Here is a 17,276-nt window from a genome sequence, read left to right on the forward strand (position 1 = left end):
ATTCCCTCTCCCGTCTTCTTACTGTGTGGCTTGAGTGCTACTGCCTGCTGTGTTATCTCACCGGCAAACCTTGCTGCACTGCCCAAGGTATGGCGACGCCTTGGCCTGAGGGCCTGGCTAGGTTGCCTTAAGGACCCTCCCTCCCACAATGTGAAGGCAAGGGTGAAGAGAGGAGACTGACGACGTTGACACAAGCTGAAAATGACCCCCTCGGTTCACGGGCATAGGTGCAAACATTGAATGACACACTCTGGTTGTAGTGACGAATGTTTAATTGACTAGCTCTATGTACACGGAAGCAGGCGGGTGGTATGGGTGGTGGTGCAGCCAACCAAGGAGGGTGGACGGGTGCCTACTTGCGGCGCTCCTCATCATCCGAGGAGTCCTCCGATGTCTCAGATGAGGCGTCCTCCTGCACCAAGGAGAGATATGCACAGGGAAAAAAGAAGGGCTGCACTTTATGGCCAAAGCACACACTGCCAACATCGGCCATTTTCAGCTCCTGCACTGATGACGAGAACGGTTGACCCAGAATGTCCAAATACTGAAGAAAGAAAGAAAGAAGAAAAAAAAAAAAAAAAAAAAAACTGCACCGGAAGCTTTTTTTTTTTATGAAAGGTTTTCCAAATTAGATGCAAAATAACAGCCAAAAATGCTATTTTCCTCTTTTGTTGTGGCGCTACATGTGATTTCTCTTTCTCTCATGCCACCTCACACTGCTTATAACCACAGCCTCCCGTGCTCTTTGTGGCCGCAGGCATTTACCTTGACGACAATCCTGCAAACGGTCGGTCTGGACACCATGTCTTCACAGCTTCAAATTGAATGACTTCGAACTTTGAACTGAATTTTCCCCTTATATCCAAACATTTGGAGCTAAATTTAGTGCTTGTGTTTGTGGCAGGCGATGGAATACAGTGCACCAATTGCCTTTGCTCTGCAGTTTGTCTCTTTTTCCCCAATACACTGGTTGAACCGTGAAAAACTGAAGGCGCATTTTTGCTTACGCAAACATGTGACTATGGCTTGCCTGCAATGAACAGGCATTCACTGGCCCGGTTCTGGTCCACACCAGCTTCTGACACCCCTTCTAGTTCCGGTTCCCCTCCCCCAAATGAAGGAGGTTTACAACCAAGAAAATGCGGCAATTTTGCAGCCAGGGCATGGAAAGCATTCAGTGCTCCCCTGAGGTTCCCGAGATGGGAAGCTTTCCCGCAGAGTTGCAAAACTCCCCACAGGACCCATGTGTCAGAAACCAGTCTGCAGTTGGGGGGGCAACACAGGGCCAATCACGGGGGCAAGTTGGCTAGCCTATAAAAAGCTGAAGTAGTACTCAAGGGTTGCGGCTGCTGCTGTAACTTATAAAAAACAAAACAAAGTGTGGGAACATAAGTGAGCATTACTTACTCATCATTTCCTAATTTGAAGAGCAAGCTTCACGTTATTAGGTTACGTTATTGAGTAAATGCTTAGTGATATTCAGTTTTTGTCCCCTATGAGCCAATGCACCCACTTGCCCCCCTCAGCTAAAACAAAAACAAAGAAAGCAGGGGTGCTCGTGCCACCTGGGTTCCAAGGCAGAGTTTCCCAACAGGTGTGTATTGAAGAACTCTGCTTTTATGGCAACGAGACCCAATGTGTGGCGTCTCAAGAGAGTGGCGCACCTGCGACTGCGGCCCCTTCCCCCTGGTGGCGGGCACCTGGAAGGGCACCGTCCGGCCTGCAGACAACAGCGCGTCCTGGAGCACGGCCAGGGCCCAAGGGGCCACTTTCTCAGCACCCTGCTGCTCCACCAGCTTCAATGCCTCGTCCAAGCCGCCCTCTTGCTGCGCTGCAGGGCAGGGAGAGAGCACGGGGCACTTCGCAGCGGAGCAGGGCACACAACAGAATGGCTGTACACACCAGTGAACTCTGTTTCAGCTTTATGTGTGACATCATGCGACGTGTCGTACCATGCGTACACATTGCGGTGTGCCAAGCACCATTAACTCCCTAACATATTAACCATGCGTTATGCCAGTTGCGCTGTCAATGCGACGATAACACCACCAAGCACTGGTCCAAGGGGGAGAGTCCGCAGCATCCCCTACCTAGAAAGGCTGTTTCAGAGGAATGTGACATAGTCTAAGCTAAGTTAAACCCTACCTAATTTAACCTAAATACAATCTAAAACTAACCTAACCTAATCTTCTGGGCCATAGTGGTGGTTGTTCAGAAGTCACTGTGGCACGACTCACTACACAGCATCAGTGAGTGGGGTGGTATCAGTCAGCATCGGCTTGGTAAGACTCGATGAAAACAGGCGCAAGGCGAGAATTAAAAGTACTTGAAAAAAGAAAAGCAAAGAATTAAAAGTAGTTAGAAAGGAGAGAAAAGAAAAATTAAAGCCATTCCACTCAATGTGAAAGATGTCGGAAGTGCAGAGCAGTGATGCGCCATAATGAGCTGTAGCACCGTTACCCACTCACTGCTTCCACCCAACGCACTTCAAATTTCCCACCTTCGCAGTGCTCGCACACCCCCTGCCTGAAACTGCGCCAGTGGGAGTTCTGCTCCTTTTGTGCTTGCTTCTCCTCCCACATGCAACGGCGTTGCAGTGCCACTTTTTTTCGCTTACTATCGCAAAAACCAACCCAACGAGCGTTTCTAACTAAATGAATGCGGGCACTGCCGGTTAATCGGTTAATCATGTATATTTTGCCTCAAATGTATCAGAAGCTTGGTTTGCGCTAAACAGGGAGATGTATGAGAAGCACGAGTGGTTCACAAGTTTTGAACGCTTATGACTATATAAACCACTTGGTTTTCGAAGCCCCCAGGTTAAGCCGCAACGACAGAACGGCATGTGGCTCTACTTGGGTTCAGTGGGCGAGCTACGATGACAAGGTGAGCCCCTAAACTGCTTTGCACTAAAAAACAAAAACACAGTTCTTGCAAAAAATTCCGCACCCCTGAACCCACGATTTTACTGCTAGGTTACTGGGGCTGAACAGCGGCCTCCTCTTAGCAGTCGCTCAAAACGACAGGAGTGTTCCAAGTGAACCAGTAGATGGCGCTGGGTGCACACAGGAAGTGGGGGGCTTGTACCCACAGGAGAACGGAACCCTGCCTTCTCGACGCCTGTTTTCACGCCGGACCCCAATGCCTCCCCCTGCCAGCGCACAGACACGACAGAGGCGAGCGCTCACCGAGCACGCGGATGAGGTTGCTCTGTGCCAGCTCCTGGCCCCCTTGGCGGCCGCCGTGGCGAGACAGGGTCTCCACCAGGTGTCGGGCCATGCTCACCTGCAACGGGGGAAAGGGTGCAGACAGTGTCACCGTCCTCTCCTCACTTACTTATATTTTGGAAAGGCCACAGGGTCTCCCCGTGGCCTCCCCTCAGCTGGTGCTGCTACCACAGAGTTCTATACTGATATATACTAGTGGGAAATCTGGCACCAGTGTTGAGGCGAGCCATGCTTCAGCGAGCGTTCTGCCATGTACCGGGTACAGTGTACTAGAAGGTAAAGGTGTGTCATGCGGGGGAAAAACCAATGGAGAGTGCTGGTCCCTTTTGCGATGAAAAAATTGTATGGAGCCCAGGCATTCCCCTGAGAACTCCTGTTGCAGCCAGTGCCCCCTAAAAGATTTTAAATCAGACTGAACAGTTATATGACGTTATTTATAACACTATCTAGGGCAATAAATAAGGATTAATTTAACAAACAACGCTCCTAAAACCAACTTGTAAGCAGCGGCTGCTAGGGGCATGGCTTACAACAGGAGCACAAAATTGAGCACTAAAAAGTTTTCGTTTATTTCTTTTCTAACGTTCTTGTGAAGAAATCCGCAATTTTTTCTGCTTTTTTTTAACCTCTACGTCGCCGAGCAGACCTTTCTGGAGCGCATAAAACTTCGCACTGGTCTCCTCACTCGCAGTTCCCAAGCTCACTATATGCCGCAACAATCAAGGGATGAACCGCATGGCGTTTTTGCATGCCATTCGTGCGCGTTGGCTATGCGCGTGCGATCATTTCACGCCCGCGTTGACGATTCCGCGTCCCCGCGGCAGCATCTGCCTTGGTCAGAAAATGATGCGTGACACGCGCGGCAGTGGGAGGAGCCTCACGACTTGCGCCAATGGGGAGGCGCGCGTCTCATGATGGCAGTTTCGAAGCACTCTCGAGACAGCCCGCTGGCTCCACCGGAGATGTGTTATATTACTGTTTTAGCCCACATTGTTAGCTCCTTTACCGCACAACCAACTTTGTGTGTGCTTTGAGCGGCATTTTAAAGAGCGGTTAGAAGCAGTCGATCGAGCGCACCGCACCACTTTGTGGCTGAAGCCCAGCCATGCTGCCGCTGCTGGCCGGCCTGGCCGCCCGCATCGGGCGGGTGGTTCCGTGGCGCCGTCAGCGCGCCTGTGGCATGTACGGTGTGTTTTTGTGAGCAGAAAACAACAGCCCGGCCGTTTTGAGAAAAGGGTTGAACGCATGAGCGGAAAGGCACCCGTCCCTGCATGCATCTCTGCCCCGAGATCCGGTTTGGCGGCCGGATGACCCGCTGCCCCGCCGCTCCCACGTGCATCCAACCTGCTAGATATTTTGATGCGCCGCGTCGGAATCCGGATTGCTCGGACAGACATGAGTCCCCCGCTAAAGAGTGACAAAGAGGGTAGAGAGAGCCCGTACGTCGCCGTCGGTTGTTCGCTCGGCAGTCAGGCGCCTCGCCGGCTCGTTCGTAACAGCCGAAATTTTGTCTATTGGAAACAATGCAATTTTTTCAGGACTTCTGAGAGATTCGTATTAGCCAAAAATTCGTATCACCCAGAATCGCATCATAGAGATTTCACTGTAGTACCTCCGCGAATAATTTGATTTCGAATATCTACTATTCGAGTTTTCGAATAGTCGAGTGGAGTTTCTGAACGTTCCCTGGCTTTGCGAAAGCGAGACATTGGCGCACACTAACACACTGATGCTAAACTGTCTGCTCGACAGGTTTGATCCAAGTCACGGTTTCAACGAGGGTGCCTTGCAGAGGCTGTAACTTTTATCCCGCTGCATGGAGTAACCTGTGATAGCGTTGATTAGATCTTTTTTTTTTTTTTTTTTTTTGAGTTGTCGCCGTTGACTCTGGTCACCATTTTGAATTCTGTGACCGGATGTTTACATGTCAGGGCAGCTTCCGGTAAAGACTGCCACCATTTTGACAACGCTTCCATTAATTTAAAATCAAAAGCGGTTCTGGTTGTTTTTAATGCAGTTGGTGTATAGTTACCGCATGTTTACTTGTTTTTTAGACCACAGTGGGTAGCGCACGCTTGTCCACGGCGGCAGTAATGCGATCTTTCCTTCTGCTACGTGTCATTCACGCTTAACGCTGCCCATGTGCTTCCGAAGAACTGCCTCATTGTGGTCCATGATTCTGGTTTTGCCGTGTTTTCGCGCCCTATTCTTCATGCCTGCAAAGTGTTCACTTCTGAGTTATGAGGCACTGTATAGTCGTCGCCTATGATTACAGTACACGAACTCCAGTACAAGTCTTTTTTTTTTCTTTTGCAAATTCATATTGTGTCCACTTTAGATTCCCAGAGCACCACCGATGCGAGTTGAAAAGTGCGTTCGCTGGGTTGAAAAACAATGTCATGTCTCCCACATGCGAACTAGCTTCTGCTTTTACACAAAAAACCTACAAAAAGTCGAGGCCTGTAAATAAAAAAAAGGGAAGGAAGGAAGGAAGGAAGGAAGGAAGGAGAGAGAGAGAGAGAGAGAGAGAGAGAGAGAGAGAGAGAGAGAGAGAGAGAGAGAGAGAGAGAGAGAGAGAGAGAGAGAGAGAGAGAGAGAGAGAGAGAGAGAGAGAGAGAGAGAGAGAGAGAGAGAGAGAGAGAGAGAGAGAGAGATGATATTCAGCCTTTTTCCGAATTTGATTCGATATTAGATTCGAAAGTTACTATGTTGCTTTCGCACACCCCTACTTATATTTTCTCGTTCTTGGGTGATACGAATATTTTTGCCACTGCTTGCGATTCGTATCACCGAGATCCTACTGTACATGGTAAACATCGAAGTCTGTAGTGCTAATGGAACACATACACAAGAAGAAGGTAGCAGACAGACCACAGTGCTGTTTATGCAGGGTCGCTGGGGTCAGATAGGCTGTAGCCGTTAGGACAGCATGGTGGCCTGTCTCTTTCCTTCTTCTCATGTCTGTTGTGTTGAGTTTGCACTACTTCCAAGGTGTGCAAAAGCCACTACCAACTAGCCCCCTTGTCGGTTTTTCAAACGTTTGTTAAAAGTTGTCACAGCCTTGCATGACCGCCCCCATGTGCAGCAGCATGCAGCAGTGATAGTACTCACGTCCTTCTTGTCCCGGGACTCCCTCAGCACTGGGGAGAACATCAGGTGGGCACCCATGTCGGGGAACTCCTGCACAAGTGGAACAGACACCACCAGTCACCCTCTCTGCCTGCCTGCCTGCCCCCCTCCCCTTTCACAGCCGACTGGCCATTTGTTCAGGCAAGGGAGTGGCACTGCCTCCCTCGCGTACTGTCCGTCATGGAAATCCACACCTATGTATAGGGCAGAAAAGTCTGGTGCCAGTGTCCATAAGCGAGCTGTGCTTCATTGAGTGTGCCATCATGCACCGGGGTAAGCACGTTCCCCTTGTCCTTGGCGTAACTTGCTAACAAGCCCAAACGTTGCCTGGGACTACCTTTTAATTACTCCAAAGGTTAGAGAAGCCTCTGGTTGGAGCTGTGCTCTCTAATAAATCATTCTCTCTTGCTCTCTAAACAACAATGTTACTGCAAGGGATTAATATTTAAAGTTGTTTTATTGACAGAAAAGTGGAGCTTCAAAAGATTTATTTGTCCAGGATTATTTAGAGGCGTTGTGCAACACGAACAAGATACTTACTAAAAAAATAATGGCATGTTTGAAATCAGTGGAGGAAAAGCAGCAAGACTGACAAGTTTCACAGAGTTTACTTAACAATTACGGGCGGAAACTGGTCTTGAGGAAATTTTTGTTATTTTTTAACCTATGTGCTTGAGATTTACACATTGAGTGTATTTCTTCAACATCCTGAGCACAAATATGCAGTCAGTTTTCGTCTATGGGGTGCACATTTAGAGTTGTGCAACATGTTATGTAACTCCGTTTCGGGCAATTGTTTCATTATGTACCTATGAAATACTTGGAATACTTTTCATACATTTGTGCTATAGAAAGACCAGGGAGTGCAACTATACCACTGCAGTAATTTTAGCATGGTTTCTGCAAACGCTGTAAAGTTCGTAAATGTCAGGTCATCAATTTACAATGTTTTTGTAAAAATCTTGTGCCAGCAAAAAGAAATTCTGTACTTTTGTGGCTTTATTGCACTGTTCAGTTCATAAGCTTTCGAATGCAGCAAAAATGATGTAAATCGAACCAGTACATCCCGAGATATTGTACCCGACAGCTGACCTTGTGGGAAAAAAAATTGGTTCTGAGAAAAACAGGGCATGAAGTTTGCAAACATAGGCAAAAATGGTCATTTAGGTGACTTTAAAGGGCGACAGCTTTGTGAATATTTATGATACAGCTATGATATTTTTCAGGTACATTATTTGGGACCTGTAGACTGCAAATAAAATTAATACAAAAAATAGATTTTTTGGCAAATTTTCGGTCCTCAAGACCAGTGTCCCCCCCTTAAAGGGACTGTTTTAAGAGCAGTGTGCCCCACTTAAACGGAGCAGAGGTGCCCGCACGGCTCAGATTCCGAAGCGGAGTTCCGCAACTGGCGCGTATGGGGCAGAGCTCTGCAGGCGGCCTCCACCAACCCACCTGGAGCAGCTGATCGGCACCGGAGTAGTCCCGGAGCAGCACCCGGTGCATCCAGAGCGCGTTGAGGGGCGCCCAGCAGGCGTGGGCCTGCCCGTAGGTGCGGCCCAGGGCGAGCACCCGGTCGGCCATCTGGGGCTGCTGCTCCAGCAGGCCCACCAGGGCCCCCGTCGGGCAGCGGCCGCCCACCGCCCACTCTCCGGGGGACGCCTCCAGCTGCTCCAGCAGCTCCCCCGAGCGGCCACTGGAGGGGGGACACACGCACGGTCTCGTCACCAAATAACAATAAAAGTTCCCCTCTCCCTCTCCCGTCATTATGGAGCATGGAGCAAGAACACCGTATTTACCCGATTCTAACGCGCACTTTTTTTCCGAAAAAATAGGCCGAAAATTTGCATGCGCGTTAGAATCGGATACGAAATCGAAACTGCCGAAACAGCGGAATTTTCGTCCAACCCATCACCAGCGCCATCTCAAGATGGCGCCAAAGCTTTTAGCAACGATTTTTCGGACGCAGCAAGTATTCTATAGCAGCAAGCCTAGGCGCCTAGGTTTTTCTATCGGCGTTCACACAAATCGTCAAATCGTTTCCCCTGCGCGCTTGATAACAGCAATGGCAGCAGCGGCTCCCACGCGTTAAAAACGAGCGGTCGGCTGAAGCGTGTACCTCTGGAGAAGCTCTCGGGACAGCCGTGCGAGGCAAGGGCCATGATCCCATCGACCATGGTTGAACGTTCGTTCAGAAGTGTGGCATCGCGAACGCACTTGAAGGCACCGAGTCCGAGATGTTGTGGTCAGTGGAGGGCGACGAGGAGTGAGATGAGTGAGATTACTTCGGGATATAAATCGCCCGTTTCTCTCGCATTCATTTGTCTGGGTCACAAAGTCCCGTGCGCGTTACAATCGGAGGTGCAAGTTTTTTCGGTTTTTTTTGCCAGGAAAATCGGGTGCGCGTTAGAATCGGGGGCGCGTTAGAATCGGGTAAATACGGTACATGTGGGAGGCAAAACAGCCCATCGTGGCAGTTGTGGGCAAGCAAACATATAACGCCACAACGAAAACCAAAATCATACCTGCGGTGGCAAAAAAAGAGGGTGGCAGCACCTGATGAACGAAATGATAGTGGCCATAAATCATACCGGGGACGCACAGTGCAATGCCAATTGTGACTGCCACGCAGTCCTCTTCTCCCTTAATGATGCCACTAGCTTAGATCTGGCTGCCCTGGAAAGCGACGCTCCTCCCCACGTCTCGTTCTTACACCTTGCCCTGGACTGTTCTGGACAGGCAGGGGCCACAGTACACACACCCTTGTCCCCCCCCCCCCCCCCCCCCCCCCCCATCTTCAGAAGGCTTTGCAGCTAAAGCAGCGAAAGCTACTGGCAAAGCCACCCCCACGACTTTTTGCTTTGTCCCTCTTTACAACAAGGCGATAATGTGCCCACCTTCTCTGGGTAGTTACGCCCACAAAAAAGGATGTTTGCTCAAATCAACACGCACTACAAAGACACAGCGGGTTCACCATGATGCTGCGTACAAGAAGAAAGTAACCTTGTGCGTGGAAAGCGATGAAAATCGGGGTGCATCAGTGTGTTCAGTGTACCGGACACTTGCGTGCGGGACTGGCGCAAACAAAGAGAAATTTTCGCAAGCAAGGCGACACGGAAAGGGTTCAGAGGACCAAAGAGGGGGCGACATCCCCAAATTCGAGACCCGCTGCTGGAGTAGATGCAGCAGCAGCGAGCGGCTCAGAGACTCGTAACAACAAAGCTGCCAGGGCAGCGACAGCGCTGCCCCGGACTGTCAATGTGGTGACCGTCTTGCTGGCAATAACTGGCACATTTTATTTCGTGTCACCTTTGGAATAAACCTTGCTTGTTCCAAGTGAGAAAAAGTTGCCTTTTTGTATTAAACAATGAAAGACTAGTGCGCGTTACAATCGAGGACATAGCGTTTTTTTTTCTTGTTCGGACCACAAAAAAAGGGTGTGCGTTACAACTGAGGGTGCGTTATATTCGAGTAAATACGGTAAATCGATGGCAGACACAAGTGCGAATAAGGTGTGCCCCAGGAAGGGAGGGAGGCCCACCTGTGGACGTAGGCGGTGCCCAGCTGGTTGTCGAAGGAGAGCTGCCGCAGCTGCCGATCCGAGAGGAGCGGCCGCAGGGTGGCCAGGGCCTCCGTGTCCCCCCTGGCCGCCAGCTGGCCGGCCAGCTGCCGCAGGCTACGCAGGGGTACCATTGCAGGGGGGGACGAAGAGAGCAGCTGCTCAGCCACGCGGAGCGCCTCCCGCACCCGACCCTGCTTGACCAGGGCCTCCAGCAGGCGGGCACCCTCGCGGCTGTTGGACATGTCCCCACTGTCGGGGGGAGAGGGTGGGAAGCAACACCAGCACCAAATACAGTCACGCTCGCTTTTAACAAACACACCCGGAAACTGAAATCAGTTCGCTATATCCACTTTTCAGTGTATCTGGACACAAAATCTACGTATACAATTGGCCTTACAAAAAAAATTTGTCCGTTATAGCCGCCAGTTCGTCAAAACCGGGTTTGCTATAAGTGGGCTATACTGTACTGTGGCAGCTGTGGCACCCCAGTGGTCATGACTCAGAGTTTCATACTAATATATATTCTATAGGGAAATGTGGCACCAGTATCTAGGCGGGCCATGATTCAGCAAGCATGCTGCCATGTACCAGCTAGGAATGTGCAACTTGTATTTGGCCTCGTGGCTCACTAACAGGCCGAAGAAGTGCCCGGCCCAAATTCGTTGCACGGGGCGACGCGCCGACAGCAGGGCCGATTCACGCCTTGACCAACCCAGACCAAAACCACCCGCGGCAGACATGCCACTACATGCCTGGAGATGGCTCCGCTGAGACGGCAACGGCGTTGCCTTCCCTTTCTCCATCGGGGGGGTTCAGCTGTATTCGCCTTTATTCGTCAGATTTCAAACTCTGGCCAGCGAGAGTACTGATTGGAGCGATTCAAACTTCTCGGGGCTGCAATGGACTCCCGGGGGTATAAAACCCGCCCGGAAGCTCAGCGAAGGCAGCATTCTTCGGCGGCACTTTTCGGAGGCACCGAAAAGAGAGGTGCTGTCGCCTCTGTGCGAGCCATGTAATGCTTTGGTTACCCTTGTACATACTGTATATAAATGCTGCTTCAACTTCTCGTCGGCTCAAGAAATTCATCGCTCTGCTCTGCGCCGCATCGATAGTGGACAGAGCAAGGCAACGTCGCTCCACCGGTGATTGTGCTCAGATGGCCAGTCCCAACATTGGTGCTCATTAAACCGTGGTGTTTGAAATGGGCACTCGAAATGGTTTCTTGCCACTGGTGCCACCAAGGTTTAAAGAGCTGTAAAAATAGTTACAAGCGGTGCATCACAAAACCAATTACCTTATTACACTTACCAGCGTTCACAGTATTGGAAAACATAATGATTACAGTTTTATGACCAACACTGTTTTGTCTATTGTTTGAATAAGAAATGACTAATTATCTCTAATTACCTTGGTAACTAATCAACTGATGCAAGAAATAATGGCAAAGACTGGCAAGTTTCACAGACTTCACTTAACAATTAAAGGAGGCTGTTTTGAGAGCAGTGAACGAGGAGGCCGGCCTCTGGAAGGACCTCTGACCTGCGCCAGCGTTCCAGCGCTGCGTCAAGGTCCATGGTGACCAATGGCGCGGCCTCTCGGGTGGCAGCTGCTGGTGGAGGAGGGGGCGTGAAGGGCAGGGGCCGCCCCGCTCGCTCCAGCAGGCCGGCCAGCAGGCGCAGGGTGGCCTCACTGGGCTGCACGTTCTCCTCTTGCATCTGGGCCCAGGCCTCCAGGGCACGGTCCGCCTCAGCCTCTCCTGCGCATGGAAGAGCGCCTTGCACACCCCGTTCCTCGAGGGCAACCAGTACTACACAGTAAAACCCCATTACAAGAGATGCTGTTACAAGGGACACCTTGCATTTGAATGAGAATGGTTTGGTTGGTTCTCCTGTGCTTGCCACGTTAGCAACACCGCATACAAGAGACCTTGGTTACAAGAGACATGATTTCTGGGTCCCTTGAGGCTCTCTTGTAACGAGATTTTACTGTACATGCCCTCCCGTGCACCGCAGCAAAGAGGACTGACCGACGTTCAGAATGAACACGGTTGAGTTCTCACTGCAGTGGCTTCGTGGAGGCTGCTGGTGACTCTTTTTGCAACCAGGGGAAGCATTTCGCTTCAGAATCGCTACCTAATATGTGCCGTATTTTGACGTGTATAACCCGCACCAAAAATGCAAAAATTCCAGTGGCAGAGTAGGGGTGCGCTATATTATACGCAGGGTTTTTTTTTCATTTAGGGCAGCTTCACGGCAATGTGCATTGTGCTGTGAGGCTCCTACGCAGTAGCACTGACTAAGCCTTCCATGGCAGCGACTGCATAAAGCATACAAGGAGAAGGAAGAAAAAACAAGGACGAGCGCACTCTAACAACTGAATTTCATTAGTGAAATGTGACTTTCGCCTCGCAGTCAGCGTATCCTACTCGCTAAATATGCACTTTTTCTGTCTACATAGCATGTGATGCATTGCTTGAGCAGTTGCTTGAGCAGTCGCTTTGGTGCAGCCTTTCCTGTATCAAATGTGCCGGCAATAGGCGAGGATTTTTTTTTTTTCTCTCTTCTGGCGGGCTGAAAGTGAGGGTGCGGAATATATGCAGGGGCCGGTTATACGTGCGAAAATAAGGTAACACAGCTGTGTTCTCACTGCAGTGGGTTTGTGGAGACTGCTGGTTACTTTTTTTTGCAACCAGGGGAAGTAGTATTTGCTTCGGAATTATTCAACGAAAATCACTACTCAACATGTATTTGATTTGAAGAATAAGAATCCCCATTCCCATGTGGTGATGCCTATTGTTTCGGTCAGACACGTCCCCTGACAGGTTACTGTGAGGCAAGAAAACTGGAAAACAGTCCAAAACAAGGACTAACAGTATAACAAAAAAATCACAAAACCAAAAGCAAGCAAATAGACAAATAAAGAAGACTGACCATCTTCGAACAACAGCGTAAAAACACAGACACTAGGGGAAGAAATTGACAGGACGAGTCTGTTACGCTGAAGAAAATGACAGCATCGTCCCATCATTTTCTTTCTCTAGTGTCTGTGTTTTTACGCTGTTGCTCGAAGATGTTCAACCTATACCAACTCGCCCAAACGTCGATCCTTCTGCAAAGAGGACTAACAGCCAAGAGGACACACAGACGAGTGCTGCAGTCTCTTCATTCTTTTGACTGCTAGTCAAGAGAATTGAGCGTCTTCTCTTGACTACCAGTCCTCGTATTTTTTCTGCACTGTTTTCCTGTTGAGAATGAAGCAAGTGGCTGCACTTGAGACGCTGATTCATGACCCTTGAGGCAGCAGCCACAGTAGCCTTACCGTAGGCGCGGAAGAGGAAGTGGTACAGGCGGTCCCGGTTGACGTCAAACAGGCCCCGCGTGATGGCCACCAGCTGCTCCAGCTGGGTCACCTGCAAGCACCGCAGCAGCCACCAGGGTGGTACTCAGCATGGCAACACGGGGGGCGGGGGGTGGAGGAAGGGGGAATTGAAAGGGACCACAGTACCATGTTCCGCCGCAGGAAGTTGTCGCAGATGGTGTCCAACCGATGGTGACGCGCTCGTAGGCCAGGGGTCTGCACATAACGAGAGAGGGCAGAGGGGGGGGGCACTGCTCAAACATGCTCCCTCCATCCCCCGCAAGTTGTCCCACAAGGCCATCTTAATATGGCTGCCAACACCGAAATTACAGCACTACGGAAGTACAAAAACTGAGCCAGTTGAACTGTATTCGTAAGTGCAAAAAGACTATAAGTACACAACTGGTGTTGTCTACGCTCTTATGGATCATCTTTTTGTGCTTTGAACCATGAACCATGACAGCGTCGCCTCCAACTATGCCCCTGTGGGCACACCAACGAGTCTATCAATAAGACAAGCCCTTAGCTTCCTCCACCCCACCAAGGGAAGCCATTGGCATCAAAACCCAACATCGGCAGCACATGGTCACAGCAGCTCTGCCAAGAAGCAACCAACAGGAGGACTGCGGCTGTATCACATATTATACGGCAACCTATGCAACGGCTATCTTGGGCACACCAGCTCTACAGACTTCCGTCTCCCAGGAAGAAAGCAAAAGTAGCGCCATTTAAATGAGAAAAAAGAGCAGGGTACAATTTTTAAGGAATTTCAAAGCAATACTAACAACTAGCTCCTTCACCTATCCAACCTGTGAAGCTAGGTTTCTCAGCAGACTGCACCTCACGTTGTCACACTGAAAGGATGACTCGAGGGCAACGGGCCCGTGAGAATAATCCCATCCTTCCAATGCTGAAGCAAATAGATCAATATTTGATTCAACTGCACATCAAATAGCGCTGTTCTAACAACACCTGTCCTGATCAGATCTGGAACTGCCGTTGAGGCAAAAGGCCCTCACCTCGAGGATCTTCTGTGCCTGGCGCATGTGTCCGCACTCGAGGAAGTAGGACATCAGGTCGTACAGGGTGTTCATCTCTCCGTGCACCTCTGTGCTGATGTCCACCACTGAAACAAACCACAAACAGGGGGAGGAGTATCGGGTGAGAACACTGGCACGTAGCAGCGACAACAACAGCACAGGGAACATACAAACAAGGCTGGCCGCTTGAGACCCCATTCTTGTCCTGCCAGATAGGGCACCCACCCCTGTTTTCCTCCTACTAGCCCCCTGCCATTCAAAGGGGGCCAGCATGAGGAAGACCACCCATCACGCTCTTCGCCGCCCTGTCTCACTTCTCTCCCGATGAACGGAACGGAGGTTTGTCCAATGCAATTCAAATTTCCCGCCTTCGCAGTGCTTGCGCACTCCCTGCCTGAAACTGCGCCAGCAGGAGTTCTGTTCTTTTTGCGCTTGCTTTTCCTCCTGCACGTGCCGGCGTTGCACTGCCACTTTTTTTTCGCTTACTATCGTAAAAACCAACACAACGAGCGTTCTTAACTAAATGAACGTGGGCGCTGCCGGTTAATTACATATATTTTGCCTCAAATGTACCTGCAGTTTTCTTTGCGCTAAACAACGGGGGGATGTATGTCAACCGCCAGCGGTTCACAAGTTCTGAACGCTTATGACTACATAAACTGCTTGGTTTTCAAAGCCTCTGTGGGGCGCCGCTACGATGGAATGCCGTTATGCCAGTACGCCGTAAGGCTCTACTTGGGTCCAGCGAGCGAGCTACGACGACAAGTCGAGCCCCAAAAGTGCTCTGCACTTAAAATTTGACACTCTCGGGGTCAGTGACAGCCAAGACTCCTGATTGCAGTGTTCCCCCCCAGAGACAGGGGGAGGGGGAGAGACTGACCCCTCTGGAGCTCCTGCGACCGCTCCTCCTGGATGAGTCGGCGGGACAGCTCCCCCTTGTGGGGCGTCAGGCGGTAGCGGCGGGCGCACTCCTCGAGGGCCTGCACGGCCGCCGGAAGGTCGCCGTTCTCCATGGGGGCCCGCACCAGGGGCCCCAGCAGCACCGCCGAGGGGGTCACCCACTGGCGGCCCACCAGCAGCGACAGGGCGCGCTCTGCGTCCACACCGGACGCCACCAGTGCGCCCAGCAGACGCGCCCCCACTCGCTCCAGGCCGCCCTGGCTCGCCCCTCCACTCTGCTGGGGGGGCTGGTGGGGCTGCTGCTGCTCCAGAAGGGCCAGTGCGGCGTCAGGGTGGCCCTGGGATGCCTCTAGGGCTGCCAGGGACAGCACCTAAACGGAGGAAAGAAAACAAGGGTGGATAAGAGGGAGGACATTCTCAACAGTCAGGCGATCATAGGCTGGTGCATAGTGCTGTACTGTATTCAAAGCAAATGAAATAAAATAAAAAACACCACGCTGCAGTCAGCAGCTCCCCCAAGGCGCTGCCCTGAGGAGTGCCAACAAAGTCTACAACTACCCCCCCCAAATATCTAGCTCTGCTTTCAAAGAAGGAACAGGCTATGCATAGCCCATGGCAGCACTAGTGGTATCGACTAGAGATTCCGAGTCAGCAGATTTAGTTTGTCTCAGGCTTTGATCAGTGACCGCCGATGAAGATTTTCCTTGGCTCCGTTCTGTGCTGTTTTATCTGTTGTTACGTTTACTCGGGGGTTTTCTCATGTGCAGTAGCAGCTGATCGGCTTGTTTAACCTGCCAATGACTCCTGAATCGATTCTTCTGTGGACACACAGAGGCTACTCTTTTTGCGCCCCCTACGACAACACGGGGCTTTTTTTCGAATGCTGGACCCATTCTGTTACAATACACTTATACTCCTGCTACACTAGCGTCGGATTGTCATTTGAACCAAATTTGAACTCAACTCAAATGCAAAGTTGGGCCGCTCCACTGGGTTCAAATGACATTCGAGCCAAATGAGCACCTAGAGAGACATCTGGGGCTCTCGAATGCCATTTCTAGCACTTTTGCGCGCATCGTTCCAAGTCAGCATGAACAAGTAGAGTACTGGCGTACTTGCAACACACAATAGTTTCCTAATTGTGGGATTTTGTTTACGCGTCATTCACTTAAATCATATCAAGATGTAATAATTCCATACTCTCAGCACCAGTACGAGCAAGCGACAAACCAGAGTGGCCAGACAGCACAAAACGGCACAAAAAACCCTCGATCGCGATTCAGAATTAAGCAAAAAACGTGTCAAAGCTTACGTTATCTATAATTTGATGTCATTTTAATGCCAAAGACTGCTGCTAAGTTTGATTGTTGCATTATTATGTAAAAACAGAACTCGACAGCAGCAGTGCTATGCAGCACGGTGAGTCATTTTTGAAGCTTTCGAACAGCATCGAAATTGTGGTGGAGCAAGGCGGATTCTGAATGGCATTCGAAGCCTCTCATTAGAGTCAAATGACATTCGGCTGTAATGACATTCGGACACCAGTGTAGCAGGAGTGTTACATTATTGCTAGTGACTCTGCCACTGCTGGTCCACAAATGCAACTTTGGGATCTAAGATGATGCCTTAATCCCGTGCCTGCCCTAACCACTCGATGTTCACGCTGAGCTGCATCAAAGGTGACCAGCTATAATGCACTGGAAGGAGCAGTCTACTGCTCCTGCCAGTGAAAAAAAAAAAAAAAAAAAAAAAACATGTCAGCAAGCAAATGGAGCAGAGGTGTCCTGTAAACGAGTCTTTTAGCTACGTTTTTCTGATCGCACAGAGGAACGGCATTTGTGATGTGAGAGCTCATGAAGTTCACATACCAACCCTTCGCCTTCAACACATGAAAAAGTGGCAGCAGGAGGAGCAACGCTGTCTCCACAGAAATGTAGCTGAAACTACCGAGCCACCATACTAGTCGTGACCACAGAGTCACAGCTGTTGTGCTCTTTTGGGACGAATGGAATCACGAGGGAAGTGGATAGGACCCTTGCCTTCACAAAATACAGTAAATAG

General features: G+C 50.4%; 1 protein-coding gene across 1 annotated transcript in view; it reads right to left on the minus strand.

Annotated features, from left to right (window-relative positions):
* Nucleotides 1-251: 251 nt before the first annotated feature.
* Nucleotides 252-17,276, minus strand: part of LOC144149877 (leucine-rich PPR motif-containing protein, mitochondrial-like) — a 54,324-nt gene continuing 37,299 nt past the window's right edge. Inside the window, exons 20-30 of the mRNA XM_077681591.1 lie at nucleotides 15,196-15,586; nucleotides 14,295-14,401; nucleotides 13,423-13,491; nucleotides 13,237-13,327; nucleotides 11,458-11,674; nucleotides 9,898-10,167; nucleotides 7,812-8,052; nucleotides 6,339-6,407; nucleotides 3,189-3,285; nucleotides 1,665-1,831; nucleotides 252-412 (exon numbers count right to left, since the gene is read on the minus strand). Coding sequence (XP_077537717.1) covers nucleotides 353-412; nucleotides 1,665-1,831; nucleotides 3,189-3,285; nucleotides 6,339-6,407; nucleotides 7,812-8,052; nucleotides 9,898-10,167; nucleotides 11,458-11,674; nucleotides 13,237-13,327; nucleotides 13,423-13,491; nucleotides 14,295-14,401; nucleotides 15,196-15,586 — 1,779 coding nt within the window. The 3' untranslated portion in view covers nucleotides 252-352. The remainder of the gene's footprint in view (nucleotides 413-1,664; nucleotides 1,832-3,188; nucleotides 3,286-6,338; nucleotides 6,408-7,811; nucleotides 8,053-9,897; nucleotides 10,168-11,457; nucleotides 11,675-13,236; nucleotides 13,328-13,422; nucleotides 13,492-14,294; nucleotides 14,402-15,195; nucleotides 15,587-17,276) is intronic.

The sequence above is a fragment of the Haemaphysalis longicornis genome, unplaced genomic scaffold (assembly GCF_048455015.1).
Source record: "Haemaphysalis longicornis isolate Haplotype H1 unplaced genomic scaffold, Haemaphysalis longicornis Haplotype H1 scaffold_8, whole genome shotgun sequence".
In the NCBI taxonomy this organism is placed as follows: Eukaryota; Metazoa; Arthropoda; class Arachnida; order Ixodida; family Ixodidae; genus Haemaphysalis; species Haemaphysalis longicornis.